Source organism: Salminus brasiliensis, chromosome 12 (assembly GCF_030463535.1).
Source record: "Salminus brasiliensis chromosome 12, fSalBra1.hap2, whole genome shotgun sequence".
In the NCBI taxonomy this organism is placed as follows: Eukaryota; Metazoa; Chordata; class Actinopteri; order Characiformes; family Bryconidae; genus Salminus; species Salminus brasiliensis.
In genome coordinates this window covers 31743774-31758802 of record NC_132889.1, presented here as the reverse complement: position 1 = coordinate 31758802, position 15029 = coordinate 31743774, and the positions used below count along the sequence as shown (strand labels likewise).

The following is a 15029-nucleotide window of genomic DNA, read 5'->3' as shown; positions in this document are numbered from 1 at the left end:
GATCTGAGCCACTTTGACAAAAAACAAACTGTGATGGCTAGACAACTGGGTCAGAACATCTCCAGAACATCAGACAGGTCTTGTAAGGTTTTTTCCTGGTATGCAGTGGGCGGTACCTACCAAAAGTGCTACAAGAAAGGATAACCCGTGAACCAGTGACCGGGTCATTGATGGAATCCACGGAGGCCCCACCTCATAACTTATGCAGGTCTTGTGGAGGTCTTATGCAGGTCAGATCAGTGTTAATGTTATGGCTGATCGGTGAATGTATATATATATAGATGTATATATAGATGAAATGATGAACAGTATATCCAATGATTCAACTACTCCTTACATAATAAAAGTGATAGGCATTTTATTTCATAATCTGAATAAACTGAAGTTGACAAGAAAATGACATTCACGTTGATAGCAGCACTATAGGACAGTTCCTCACAATTCATTTGCATGACGTCATCACGAAAGCTCAAACGAAAAGAAACACCACTACTACTACTACTACTAGTACAGCACAGTGACCACCAACTGGCCTGGTGACCACTCCTATAGCGTATCAGCCTCCCAGAGACAAGAGTACAGGATTAGTTTTACATGGAAAAGTGAATATCGCTGCTGTCCAATGAAAAACACGTATCTCCATTTTTATCTGTTTTTTGTTTTCTCAGTGGTTTGAACCCTGTTGCTGTTCTATACACTGTGTAAATAATTCTGGATGAACAGACCAATAGAAATGCTTTAAATTAACCAGAATAAACCCTTATTTTACATTGAGCTCCATTCAAAGTTAAGCATTTTTGCTTTTTCATGTCAAGTCACCATTTTGGAGATACATGTTTTTTCACTGGACAGCGACGCTGAAATTATTGCTAAAGTGCCTCTTGGTCCTGTCAGAACTTAATGAATGGCATGTTACTTAATGTATCTACCTACTATAAACTCTTCACAAATAATGAATAATAATTATTATTGTTATTGTTATTGTATTTTTTTTTTATATTGGCTTGTACCTATTTAAAACCCATGTCAGTTCTGTTCTTTGTACAAATGGACATGTTGGGAAATACATTATTAGAAAGTATCATTATTATTATTGTTGTTGTTACTATGTTGCATTTTACCTATTATAAAACCACAGGGTAGTGTTATTTACAGATTGACGTGTTGGGAAACAACAACAATAAATCCAATAAGAATAATAAGACGGCTGCATTTAAATAGCCTCTTTCTAATACCCAAGGAGGAAAAATGACTGAGAGTACTGAGTAGTACTGAGGGAGAAGGCAGGTTTTCAGCAGAGTTGAAGACTTTGGGGGTAAAGAATGCCCATAGCTTCCCTGCCTCAACACAGAAGGATCTACCACCAGCGGTAACTAATCTGAATTTAGGCACAGACAAAAGACCTCCATCAGAAGAGCTGAGTGATAGTGCAGGACAGTAGGAATGTAGAAGTTCAGATCAATAGACTGGTGCCAGACCATGTAGAGATCCGAACGTCAGCAGGAGGACCTTCCACTGAATACGGAGTGGGCAAGCAGCCTATGCAGAGATGCAGAGAGCTCTCTAGCAGCACAGTTCCGAACATAGTGAAGAGATGGTATAGTTTTGTTATGAAGCAGTTGCAGTGGTTGAAATGGGACGAGATGAAACAGAAACACCAAGGCCCTGATATGAGGTTAGGAAGGAAGGAAGGAAATGTTTTAGCCCATTCAGTTTGCTGCTAAATATTACCGATGTCCTGTGGTATAATTAACTTCATGGACATATAAAACTAATCCCGCTCCAAAAGTACCCTACTGTACACTGGTAGTCTTCATTGTGGAGCCCTCTTAATGAAATATTGCACAACAGTGACACCCGATGGTCAAAGTGGAGTACAACAGTAAAATAACTGGAGATGATAAAAGGTACTTGCTTAGCTTTTTGCTATGACAAAGTAGCTGGAGTGGAATCAGTGCTGTTATTACAGTGTGCCACCCTGATCTCTCAGACCGAGCCACAGCTTCGAGAGTGGACAGTGCTTAATCTAGGTCCAGAAGGTCAGGGAATCGGTTGGACATGTACTCAACAAAGTCAAACTCTTCCACAAGGAACTCCACCTCCTTCCACTGCTTGACTGTACGGTTGCCCTGAGGAGTCTTCATTGAAAACTTTTTTATTTTGAGGCAAGGCAGCACCACCACCTTCCTCAGTTTGATCTCCATGCCCCACTCCTGGAACAGAGACAGACGAGAAAGAAGGAAGAAAATGAGGGCCAATTATTCATCTACCTCTGTGATCTACTGGGCCATTATGAGCATGGTGTATAAGGAGCAAGTCCTTATACACCATATGGACAAAAGTAATGGGACACCTGCTTCTTAAGGGATAAAAAATACTCCACAACTCATCCCAAAGGTACTGGATGGTTCCACTACAGAGCAGTTCCACTGCTCTACAGCTCAATGCTGGGGGAGGATTTATACCCCTCTAGCCCATGCCTGGCATTCGGCATGGTGCCAACAGATTCATGTTTATCTGCTCCGCTACAGAATCCTATTCTATTGGCAGTATGTCTCTATGGGGACAAGACACGCTGTGTGTGTCTGTGTCAACAATAGGTACAACTTAAAGCAGCTGAATGCACTCATTAGAAGGGGTGTCCCCAAACATTTGGACATGTAGCGTAGCTGTTTCTGCTAAAATGGCCAATGAATGCAGGTGTTAAACTTAACTGCTTTCTCTCAGCTCTCTGTCTCTCTCTCCCCTGCTTACCCTCCCCTATATCAAGCAAGCATTACCAGTCCACAAGCAGCACAGCTGATGACACGCCCAGGCTCCCAGTCTTCAAACGTGCGATCTAGATGAACTTGTCCTCCTACCTTATAGTAATTCCTGTGAAACACACACACACACACACACACACACACACACACACACACACACACACACACACACATACACACAGTCAGAAATGTGATGTATCTATGTGTGGCTAATGTAGCAACTAAGTCCACCAGTTAGCACTGAATAAACCCACACACATGCCCACACACTTGCTTCAAATGACATCCCATTATGTGATATACCTGTAAATTTGCTTGGCAGACTATTTACAGTATGGAAATACAGGTTTGCTATGTGAACCAGGCCAATGACCATGACCACACCTCTTCTTGGGCCAGTGTCAGCAGAAAAGGAGCTCAAACTCTGCTTGCATTACAGTAAAAGCTAACGATAGGTGGCCAGCTTTTACCACGTCGCTTCCTCAAAAACAAACTGGACTAACTCAGCTGAACCAAACTGAAGCTAAACACACATCAGAAGGAAACGTACTGGAGAAAGCCAAACCAGAGGAAGCGAGTGGGGGAAGGCTAAAAGCTAACCTGGCTACAATCTTTTTAGCATGTCACACTGAGAGGACACAAGGAGAGGACAGCAACACTGTCCGGTAAGACTTAGTTTTGCGTGGGAAACCAGATAATAAAAGTAGAGCTCATTGTTTTTTCAAATATTTGTAAGGGAATTCAGAGCATTGTATAAAGCAAAATAACAGGGTGGTAAATATGCCTGTAACATGGCATTTTACCATTTTTCATCCCAATACTTGAGTCCAATACTTGTTATACTGGCCTACCTCAGCTGAAGCACACTGGAGCTAAACACACATCAGAAGGAAAAGTAGTGGCTTGTTTTATTTTTACCAGTAAGACTTGAGAAGTCAAAACCAGGGAAACGAGTAGGGGGAAGGCTAAAAGCTAACCTGGCTAAAAATTCTTCAGTTTGCTAACAGCATATCACACTGAGAGAACACAAGTAGAGGGTAGCCACCCTGTCCGGTAAGACTTAGCTAATGAAAGCAGAGTTTATTGCTTTTTCAAATATTCAGATCATTTAATTCAACAAGATAACAGGGTGGTAAATGTGCTTGTAACATGGCATTTGACTACATTAGCCTCACTGTACCAGGCTGATTGACTACATTTAGGTTAAGATTTAAATTACCCCCTAATGAGGGCTGTTGTGAGACTTACTTAAAGTTCTGGTTGATGTTGATGTGTTGGTTGTTGTTCACGACTCTTATGTCGTCTCCATGAGCAACAGCACAGAAGCAGCCTCTGCAGGTGAACTGCACCTGAGCAGGATCGTAGCGCCTCCTCTTCTCCTCTCTCTGCCTGCTGGCCAGAATCCGCTCCATTACAGCAGCCGTCTGCAGCTCCAACACCTGCCCCCCATCCCCCAACATACAGCATGTTAGGACGACCAGTACCAGAAGCCCAAAGCAGCACACCGAGATCCTTCATGTGTGCCAGATCCCCGTAGAGTACCACGAAAATAAAGACCCAGCAGATGTTTTAGTCTGAAATGAAGACACTTCACTAACCTTCTTGCGGAACTCTCTGGGCCCCATGCTCTGTACTTGCTCCACTGCTCTGCCGGTCAGCTCCTCCAGGTACTCGTTGGTCTTTTCCCTACGCATCTCCCGCCCACCTGCCTGCGCCACCACTGAATACACGCTGTCCTTAGCCCGGGCCCGCCCGCTGGCCTGCTGCTGAGCGATCTCATTGGTCAGCAGCCCGTAGCGCACCACTACATTGCATTCTGGGATGTCGAGGCCTTCCTCGGCCACGCTGGTAGAGATGAGGAGGTTGAGGGCTCCGTCTCTGAACTTCTGAATAGTTTCTCTCTGTCCTCTCTACAGACAGGAACACACACAACAAGCATATTCTGTATTTATCAGAGCAGAGACACAGAGGGACTTACCCACCAACTCTAAAAACCTCAAATTTCAAATAATGCTTTTAAATAATAAAATATAAAAATAAATAACCAATTTTCAGTAAGTCACTATTTATTTCTAAATAATACAATACTACATTAGATTAAAAAATATATGGACACAAGCTAAAAAGGGCTAAAAGCTAAGCACAGATGCTGTTATCTGGTGCAAGGGCGCCTCAGGAGCTTCTAAAAGCTACCGCTAGCCTGAACACAGCAAGCACTCATGCGGTCATCCAGGGCAAGGGCGCCTCAGGAGCTTCTAAAAGCTACCGCTAGCCTGAACACAGCAAGCACTCATGCGGTCATCCAGGGCAAGGGCGCCTCAGGAGCTTCTAAAAGCTACCGCTAGCCTGACTACAGCAAGCACCGATGCTGTTATCTGGTGCAGGGGTGTCTCTGGAGCTGCTAAAAGCTTTAAGCCCCCGACATTGAGCTATGGAGCACTGGAACTGGGTTTTCTGGAATGATGGATGGCGCTCCATCCAATACTTTTGGAATGAGTTGGGGAGTTGAGGATGAGGTGGGGTGGTGATTATCCAACATCCTGACCTCACTTATGCTCTCGTTGCACTCACAGCAATGCTCCAAAATGTAGTAAAAAGCCCTCCCTTTACAGTAGAGACAGTTACTTTGGCAAATAGAGGACCCTTGATTTCAGGAGAAACAATGAATGAGCATGTGTCCCAATACTTCTGTCCAAATAGTGTACTTAAAGAGCATCTTAAACATCTTGAAATGATTTGTTATTCTTAATGTTCACCGAAGAAGTTCTAGAAACTTTCTGAATCTAATGTTCTTTGAATTTGCCCAGATGTGATTACCTGAGTCATGTGATTGGCACCATTGCCAGCTCCAGTGAGGATGGCAGCGCGGATATCGGCTTGCTGCAGTTCCCGGTTGGCACACACCCAGTCGTACAGGCAGCGCGTACCCTCACGGGTTTTGGAGAAGAGGATGCCGCGTGAGTTTCTATCCTGAAACTGCTCCAGCAGGGTGCGCTGAAGCTGGTTCAACTTGGGGTTCTCGTAACGTGCATCAGAAGCCAACAGCCTCAGCTCCACTTGGTTCTCTGCGTAAAAAGAGGAACCTCTTGGTCATCTTCCCGGTCATTATCATTAGCAGTGGCAGCACCACTGTCGATGGAGCTAAACAACAGGCAAAACCTAAAGCCCATCCTTGACTGGCAGGAAATGAGCTTTCTGCAGTAGATATTGCCTTTAATGGCCAGATCTGCCGGTCTGGTAGCCTTGGCCAGGGATGAGGTTCATACCTTCAAAGAGTCCGGAGAGGAAGATATCGGTTGCGTCCTGTGTGTTTTCCATCTTTGAGCTGTAGAACTCCTCCAGTAGCCGCCGGGCGTCTACCATGCGCACCGTGTCGTTGATGAGAAGGGCATCGTTATACTTCCGCAGGTGCAGGGCACACTGAGCCAGCAGCCTGTTCTCCCTCTCAACACCTGAAAACACCATACACACACAGCCACACCAAAATCCGTAGTAGGTGTTATGTCAGTTTTTGATTTGACATATTGGTTCTGTCATAACCTTAACATCAATAAAGCCACAAATCAGAGCAGATACCAAACATACATAACAGCATGTGAAAAAGAAAAGGCTCCTGCCTACTCCTAACTAAGCCCCGCATCCACATGGTCATTATAGACCCCCTAAAGTTCAGTTTTCCAACATGCTGTGAGAGCAGGAGACCGGCAGATGCTGGATGAAGGTGGATGTACTCGTTAAACAGTACAGTATGGTGGCTGTACATTATTAGTCAACAATAATGATAAATAATATGAATAATTAAGACCATTTTAGTATGGATGTGTTCAATTCTCATCATTATTTACCATCATTAGGCTCTGATTTACTAAACCAGGTGTTGGATGATCACTATAAATAACACTAGACTCCATGAGGAGAGCTTTGGAGATATTTTAATGAACACTTTCTGTATGAATGTTATGTGTTTATTTTAATATCAGTGTTTTACTGAGGAAATAAACACTTACTGCTCAGATCAGCAGCACTTTTAGTTCTGTTTTAATTTCACAGGCACCTAAAATTATATTTTATACAGTCCTGGACAATAATCATCCTGTATCTCAAGTTTTGTTGTTTTTCCACTCTTTAACATAATGTCAAACTGGCAGTTGTGGCATCTGGCATTGTGTCAAAACGTCACTGACCAATAGAAATGCATCAAAATTAAATAAAGTATTTTTACATCGACTTTTTTTTTATGAATATGACATTTTGGCCCTATCTGCCTTGTTACTCTGACACTTCCTTTCAGTGCACAGTTCACACACAATAATGGCTAGCATGGAGATGAGACCCCCCCCCTGACCTTTCTTCTCCAGCTCCACCACATCAGCTTCATACTCCTGAGTCCCCATCTCACGGAGGCTGATCTGAGCCGTCAAAGGCATGAACTCATGGATCATCTTCATCATCATCTTCAGATGATCCCCAAAAGGATCCTTTTGAGGGCAAGAGGACAAGTAATACACACACACAGGTCACACACATGCTCAAACCTCTTCAGAAGAAAGCTCAGGGATGATGAAACTCACAAAAAGGCGTGTCTCCACAATGTCATACTTCTTTATGGGTCTGGGGACAACCTCTTTAAGCACTGGTTCATAATCTTTGGTGGACACGATGACTGAGTCCAGATTGGCACAGATCTGTATGGGAGGGAGGGAGGGGGAGAGGGGGGGGGGGAGAGAGGGGGGAGAGAGAGAGAGAGGGGGGAGAGAGAGAGAGAGAGAGAGAGAGAGAGAGAGAGAGAGAGAGAGAGAGAGAGAGCGAGAGCAGAGGTTCAATGAAGAATAAATTGAGCACTATTTTAGTGTGCAGATCAACTCTTATTGGTGTAGAATGGTGGGCTTGCCTGGCTGTGGAATAGCTCATCGCTGGGAGAGAAAAGATAATGGGAGAAATGTAAACCTAATCCTTTCTGTACTGAAGTGCTTTTTGATGTGTTTTTTCTTACATGGATCACATGGATGTGCAGCTTTTACAGAGGGTTTCACTCCTCCAACTGGGTTCATTGTTGCACGTCTGAAAGCTAAGCTCCCTAGTTTCATTCAGTTTTATTACAATTTAAAGCAGCATTATGCAAAATTGGCCTTTTTGCTCCTGGGCTCCCCCTATAGCTGTGGAGAGTAATTCACTTGTGCACCACTGTTGTACAAACCACACTCTGAGCTCCCCCTCATGGACAGCGATACGCATGCATTTGTTGACTAGCTGTGAGATACAGAAGCTGGACCGAGGTGGTAGAGTGATACTACAGGATTTTTACATTAGTATGACTCGGGTTATGCAGCGTTACGCAGTTCTGGACAGAGGTCTTGTGCAGCTCCATAGTGCAGTAGTAATGATCCAGCCCTCCCTGTTACAGTCAGTGGAGCATCACCATGATCCTGAAGCTGCTAATTTAAGACACAATTATCCACCTGAAAGTGTCTGATTTTATTCTTTTGATAGTTTTAAATATTGTAATATTTATTTATTTTATATAAACTGCTAAAGCTACTTTGGCTTAGTCCTTGAGTTTCAGCCTCAATGTGAAAGTGAGGTCAAAAGGCCAATTATGTAAGAATTGGTATTTCTTGCTCCTGGGCTCCCCCTACTGTTGAGAAGTGTAACTCGCACTTGGATAAGCTGAGAGATACAAAAACCGTTATGGAAAAGTGTAAGATGCATGTGGACCTAGGCTGTAGAGTAATCACTGAATTTTACACTAATATGACTCAGTAATATTGCTATATCTGCTGCCCTACTCATCACAGAGACTGAGGTTTGATTCCCTGCTTGGAAAAGCATACCATTCTATACTAATAATAGTTCTTGGGCAAGACCTCCTCCATAGTAACATGATTCAACTGTAGATCCCTGGATATGAAGGGATGTCAGCCAAATGTCACAAGGAGCACTGACCAATATACAATATTATATTTACATTATACATTATATATATACATTTTATTTATATATATATATATATATATATATATATATATATATATATATATATATATATATATACACATATACATACACACACACACACACACATTATATATATATATATATATATATATATATATATATATATATATGCATTTACACCCACAAACACATACCTGCAGCACATGCTTGACGGCTCCCTCCAGCGTCCTGGCTCCCCCCGTGCCCGGCGAGGCAGTAAGGCCCAGTATCTGAGGCAGATTCCTCAGTCCCTCTATCTTACTTTTCACATAGCGGGCCATGATCTTATTATACACACCATCCTTATGAGTGTGGTGGCACTCGTCTATGATCAGCAGGGTGAAGTCTGAACCCGGGGAAAGAGGGGACAGAGTTATTCAGAGTTAAGAAGGATCATTTCAAACTCCTCCGCTGATCCACTTCTACAGACACAAAGAAAAATAAACATTACACGATTAGACTGATGAGGCCAAAGCCACTGTAGCTGGAACACTGTAGGTGGAACCTTAAACAGAATTTAAGGTCCATATATAATATTTGAGTTTTTTTACACAGCAAAAGCTTTTGATCATTTATGTCATTTTTTTATTGTCAGTTTTTGTCCATTCGCCAAATATATACATAAAAAAATAAATATATATACAGTCATGCCCGAAAGTATTCATACCCCTGGCAAAGTTTGACTTAAATTTACTTTTATTTAACCAGAAGTTATATTTTTGCCTTGAAACGACACAGGCATCTCCCAGGAGATAACACGATGATGTACAAGAGGCATCATTGTGGGAAAAAATATTTCTCAGCTTTTATACACATTTGAACAAAAAGTGGCATGTCCAAATTATTCATACCCTTTGAAAACTGTCACAGTATATGGGAAAATCCAAAGTTCTATACCATTCCAAATAGTCCAAGCTGTTTTAAAGCATCCTAATTACCCTGATTCATTGGGAACAGCTGTTTTAATCAACTCAACAGGAGAAAAACAGCAGCTCTCTGCAGTTGGTTTGTGGACAGTCATGGCTAAGACAAAGGAGCTCACTAAGGACCTGCGGCTGTGCATTGTGGCCGCTCACAAGTCAGGAAAGGGCTATAAAGCCATATCAAAATGTTTTCAAGTTCCAGTGGCTACAGTGCAAAGTATTATTAAAAAATACAAGAAGTTCCGCACTGTGGAAAATCTCAGAAGATGTGGTCGGAAGCCAAAAGTGACACCTGTGCTGGCCAGGAGAATAGTGAGAGAGGTGAAGAAAAATCCAAGGATCACCACCAAGGCCATCCTGGTGAATCTGGACTCTGCTGGTGGCGACATCTCAAGGCACACAGTTCAACGGACACTGCACACTGCTGGGTTCCACGGACGCAGGCCAAGGAGGACACCACTTCTCCAGAAAAGGCACACAAAAGCCCGCTTGACCTTTGCAAATGCTCATCTGGACAAAGAAGAAGACTTCTGGTGTTCTGTTTTATGGTCAGATGAAACAAAAATTGAATTGTTTGGCCACAATGATGTGTGCACCATTTGGCATAAAAAAGGAGAAGCCTTCAACCCTAAGAACACCATCCTCACTGTCAAACATGGTGGTGGGAACCTAATGTTTTGGGGGTGTTTTTCAGCCAATGGACCAGGGAACTTGATCGCAGTAAATGGCGCCATGAAAAAAGAGCAATACATCAAGATTCTCAACAACAACATCAGGCAGTCTGCAGAGAAACTTGGCCTTGGGAACCGGTGGACATTTCAGCACGACAACGACCCAAAACACACAGCCAAAGTGGTGAAGAAATGGTTAGCAGACAAAAACATTAATGTTTTGCAGTGGCCCAGCCAGAGTCCTGACTTGAATCCAATTGAGAATCTGTGGAGGGAGCTAAAGATCAGGGTGATGGCAAGGAGACCCTCGAACCTCAAAGAGTTGGAGCTCATCACTAAAGATGAATGGGCAAAAATACCAGTGGAGACATGCAAAAAGCTGGTCAGCAATTACAGGAAGTGTTTGATTGCTGTAATAGCCAATAAAGGCTTTTCTATTAATTATTGAGAAGGGTATGAATAATTTTGGACATGCCACTTTTTGTTCAAATGTGTATAAAAGCTGAGAAATATTTTTTCCCACAATGATGCCTCTTGTACATCATCGTGTTATCTCCTGGGAGACGCCTGTGTCATTTCCAGGCAAAAATATAATTTCTGGTTAAATAAAAGTAAATTTAAGTCAAACTTTGACAGGGGTATGAATACTTTCAGGCATGACTGTATATATATATATATATATATATATATATATATATATATATATATATATATATATATATATATACATACATACATACAATGTTCCATACTGTTATTACTGTTCATAACTTTTTTCTAATACAAAAATATTATATTATATAATATCCCATTCTTATTTTAACATTTTCTTAATTTTATTTTTTCAAAATACAAATAATATTGTATTATATAATCTTCCCCTGTCATTTTACTGCTCATAACTTGTCTTAGTTTTATTGTTTTTCTAAAATACAAAAAAATATGATATTGGATGATGTTTCATCCTTCTTTACTGTTCATAACTTTCATCCCTATTCAACTTATCATAACTTTTCTTTGTGTTATTAGTGTTATAAAAAAAAAACATTATGGAACTATTGTATATTAAATAATATTACATTCTTTTTTTTACTGCTCATAATTTTTCTGTGTTTTATTTTTTCTTTGACTTTTCTTTCAAATTTGTAATAATTCATCTATTATATAATACTTTGATGATGACTTTTTTGAACTGACTGACTGATGTTCTTCCCACTGCCCTGTTTTGTGCTTTGCAGTCTGGAAGGTATGAAACAAACAGCAAAAGTCTGGACTACCCCTTGATCTGTAAGCGATCGTTCTACATATTTAATCTACTCAGCTTCATAAATATAAATATATAAATATAAATAAAAAATTTGTTGAAGCCTGGCAATCCTGAACTTCATGCAGCATGTGACCTAATATATGAACATCTCCCACCACTGTATGGGGATGAAGGCACTGGTGAGTCCATTCTTTTTTTCTTAAGTCAGAGAGATCTACACGTGAGGGCATTAAAGGTGCTGTGGCTCTTTTTACCTGTGAGCTCCACATGCTTGTCCTCCTCTGTGTTTATTAGGCCGTTCTCCAGAATCTGGGCGGTGCAGATGACCAGGTCTGAGTCTCTGACCACGCGACCAAAAAAGTCCTTCTCCGGACTGTCTCCGCTGATGTGCACCATCTTCACAGTGTGACCCAGGTGTGGCAGGAACTCCTTCTCAAAGTGCTGATCGACCAGGTGCACCTGGAGAAAAAACATAGCAGAGGCAGACACTAGAAAATGCCTCAGGCGAGTGTGAATGGCAATGAAGGCAAATATGGCTGAAACTGTGCTACAGTCGCCTACACCATTACAAATAAGGGTGCGACAAAGGGTTTCTCGGGAAACGCCATGAAGTAATACCATAAAGTTGGTTCTTAAAAACGGCTCTTTTACAGAACCAAAATTTGTTTATATTTATCCTGTGGCATCCCCACCATGACCCATAAACAGTGTAGGACTAGTTTACGGCAGGCTTTTACTTTCTGACAGGATTTTTCCAAACACTGCAGGTACCTTGTTGACGAGAACGGCCACCTTGGCATTGGGACGGGTCGCCAGGTGCCTTTTTGCCACATAAACTGCAGCTCGAGTCTTCCCTCCACCGGTGGGCAGCCAGATGATGCTGTTCTCCCCCTTCAGCGCGGTCTGCACCACCTCCTCCTGGTATAACCTCAGTGAAATCTCCATCTACACACAAACATAGCTTGAGCATACAGAACCTGGAACCCAAGGCAGAGGCGTTGCTGTAGTGCAAAAAGGATAAAAGGATTTTATCCAGGTCTTATCCAGGATTCATCATGAAATTGTGACTCAATATAAGGAACAACTGCCACAGAATTTAGATTATGTTAAAAAGCAAAAAATGACAAAAAATGACGATACAAGGTTTTTGCAGGACAGCGAGCTCTTTGGACTCAAGTATTCCTTACAAAACGCACAAGACAGATCTGTCCTCTTTAAATGATCTTCACAGACTGACTTGACCCAGTTTTTGCATTAGGAAACACAGATCCAGTCATTACCCTCACCGAGTAAACATCAACCACAGCCCATTAACAGATAAAGCAAACCAGACACCCACAACCCAGAGGAAAGCAGCTGAAGAACGACCAGTACACCACCATGCCCACTCACCTGTACTGTGTAAGTGTTTAAGCACAGCTGTCAGTGGGTTAGCTCAGAGGCTTCTGAAGAGGTAACATGCGCTCCACTCTTTAAAGAGGGCCGGCCTGGCCTGGGAAACGAAAGTGGAAGCAGAGGGTAGAGAAAGGGCCAAGTACAGGGGGGTGAAAGACATACAACATCAGACAAGTCAGTCAGTCAATGCCTACTGTAAACAATACTTACTGCTTTATGAATGATGAATGGAGATATTATGCTTACCCCTGTAATGCCAGGGTATCCAGCTACGCATGCCTTTATTATGCCCCTCTAGTTAAAGGACGGGTGACCAGAAAATAACAGATATACATTTATGGTAAAAAGGACTGGACTGGCAAATAACTGGATTATTTGGTCTTTAATAAGCTTTTTATTTTAAATTTAAAACATATCTATATACATAACATACACACGCACCGGCCACTTCATTAAAACCACCTCCTTGTTTCTACACTACACTGTCCATATGGTCAGCTCCACATATAGGACCACTTTGTAGGTCTCCAGCAGCTCTGCTGTGTCCACCACCATGTCAGTGTCAATGCAGTGCTGAGAAGGACCCACCTCCCAAATACTACCTGCTCTGTGGTGATCAGTCCTGTGAGGTCCTGAGGAACAGGGTAAAACAGATGGACTGCAGTCTGGAATTATAAAAACAGTGTGATAATGTTAAGGCTGATCATATATGTGTGTGTGTATGTGTGTATATATATATATATATATATATATATATATATATATATATATATATATATATATATATATATACACACACACACAAACTGTCTATTTCTTATATACTGAATATTTTATCTATAGAACCATTTTACCAGGCAAAGAACATGTGAATGAGGCTTTGTGTTGCTTTGACTAAAGAACCATTTTATAGTGTATAATTTACTGTACTATAATTACATACTATTAACCTGATTAGCCCTGGCTTATTACATTAATAAAACACTGGTCATGACTGGACTGCACTATTCTGGACTTTTCAGTAACTTGAACCTATTGGCACCATGCTGCCAAATGCCAGGCAAGGGCTAGAGGGGGATAAAGCCCCTCAGCATTGAGCTGTGGAGCAGTGGAAGAACGGTGTTCTCTGGAGAGATGGATGGTGTTCCATCCAATACTTTTGGCATAAGTTGGGTAGTTGACTGACCAAAAAAAAGGCAATCAAATAGTCACAGCAATGTTCCTCAAAAATCTAGTACCCTGGACAGTAGAGAGGACCGTAGTTACGCCAACAAAAGCAGCATAACCTCATTTTCATACATTACTTTCAAGAAATGATGAAACAATAAGCATGTGTCCCAATACTTTTGTCCATATAGTGTATATGTTTGTGACATTTACATGTTTACGTTCCTTTACATCAAGTGAGTCTCCATTATGGATCCACCTTCATTCTCAAGAATGAATATGGGACATAAAGCTGCTGGGTGAACCGGGCTGGTAAAGCGACCCATTCAAGTAGAGGAGAGACCTTTGGTGGGCCCCACTGGTGTACACAAGTGACATGAGGAAACCGAAACAGAGGGGATTCCCATACATGACTGTGACTGCAACACAGAAACGCAAGTAAACACAGGTAAACAGGGAGCTACACAGGCTGTTATACCGGTTTACAGCCAGAGTTCACCCACACAGCTCCTGCATATGTCAGGTGAGGTGATCTTGCCAGACAACAGGAGCGTGAATCTGTTTAACTTTTCTAAATTGTGGAAATTTGAGATTTCATGATGGTTTTAGGAAAGTCCACCATGATTCGATTACATTATTCAGTCCCTTTTAAACTTGAAGGAATGGGATTGTAAAAGTAGTGGGATATTAACAGCAGCAGTTACACACATACAGTAAACTCAGGCTTTCCATTGAGGATTGTTTACACCCTCAATCAACAAAATGAGTGCATACATTACTTAGCATTACACAATCAGCCATAACATTAGCACCAACATAGAGGTGGTCCCCCTTGTGCTGGCTCAAC

General features: G+C 41.9%; 1 protein-coding gene across 1 annotated transcript; it reads right to left on the bottom strand.

The window, feature by feature from the left end:
* Nucleotides 1-333: 333 nt before the first annotated feature.
* dhx58 (DEXH (Asp-Glu-X-His) box polypeptide 58) lies at nucleotides 334-13101 on the bottom strand. The gene is made up of 12 exons (XM_072692956.1): nucleotides 13013-13101; nucleotides 12392-12565; nucleotides 11875-12079; nucleotides 8915-9105; nucleotides 7337-7450; nucleotides 7111-7243; nucleotides 6032-6217; nucleotides 5583-5830; nucleotides 4364-4675; nucleotides 4014-4204; nucleotides 2781-2874; nucleotides 334-2213 (listed from the first exon to the last, which is right to left on the bottom strand). The coding sequence occupies exons 2-12, from the start codon at nucleotides 12563-12565 to the stop codon at nucleotides 2022-2024; spliced, it is 2040 nt and encodes a 679-aa protein (XP_072549057.1). The 5' UTR covers nucleotides 13013-13101; the 3' UTR covers nucleotides 334-2021.
* Between the last annotated feature and the right edge of the window lie 1928 nt (nucleotides 13102-15029).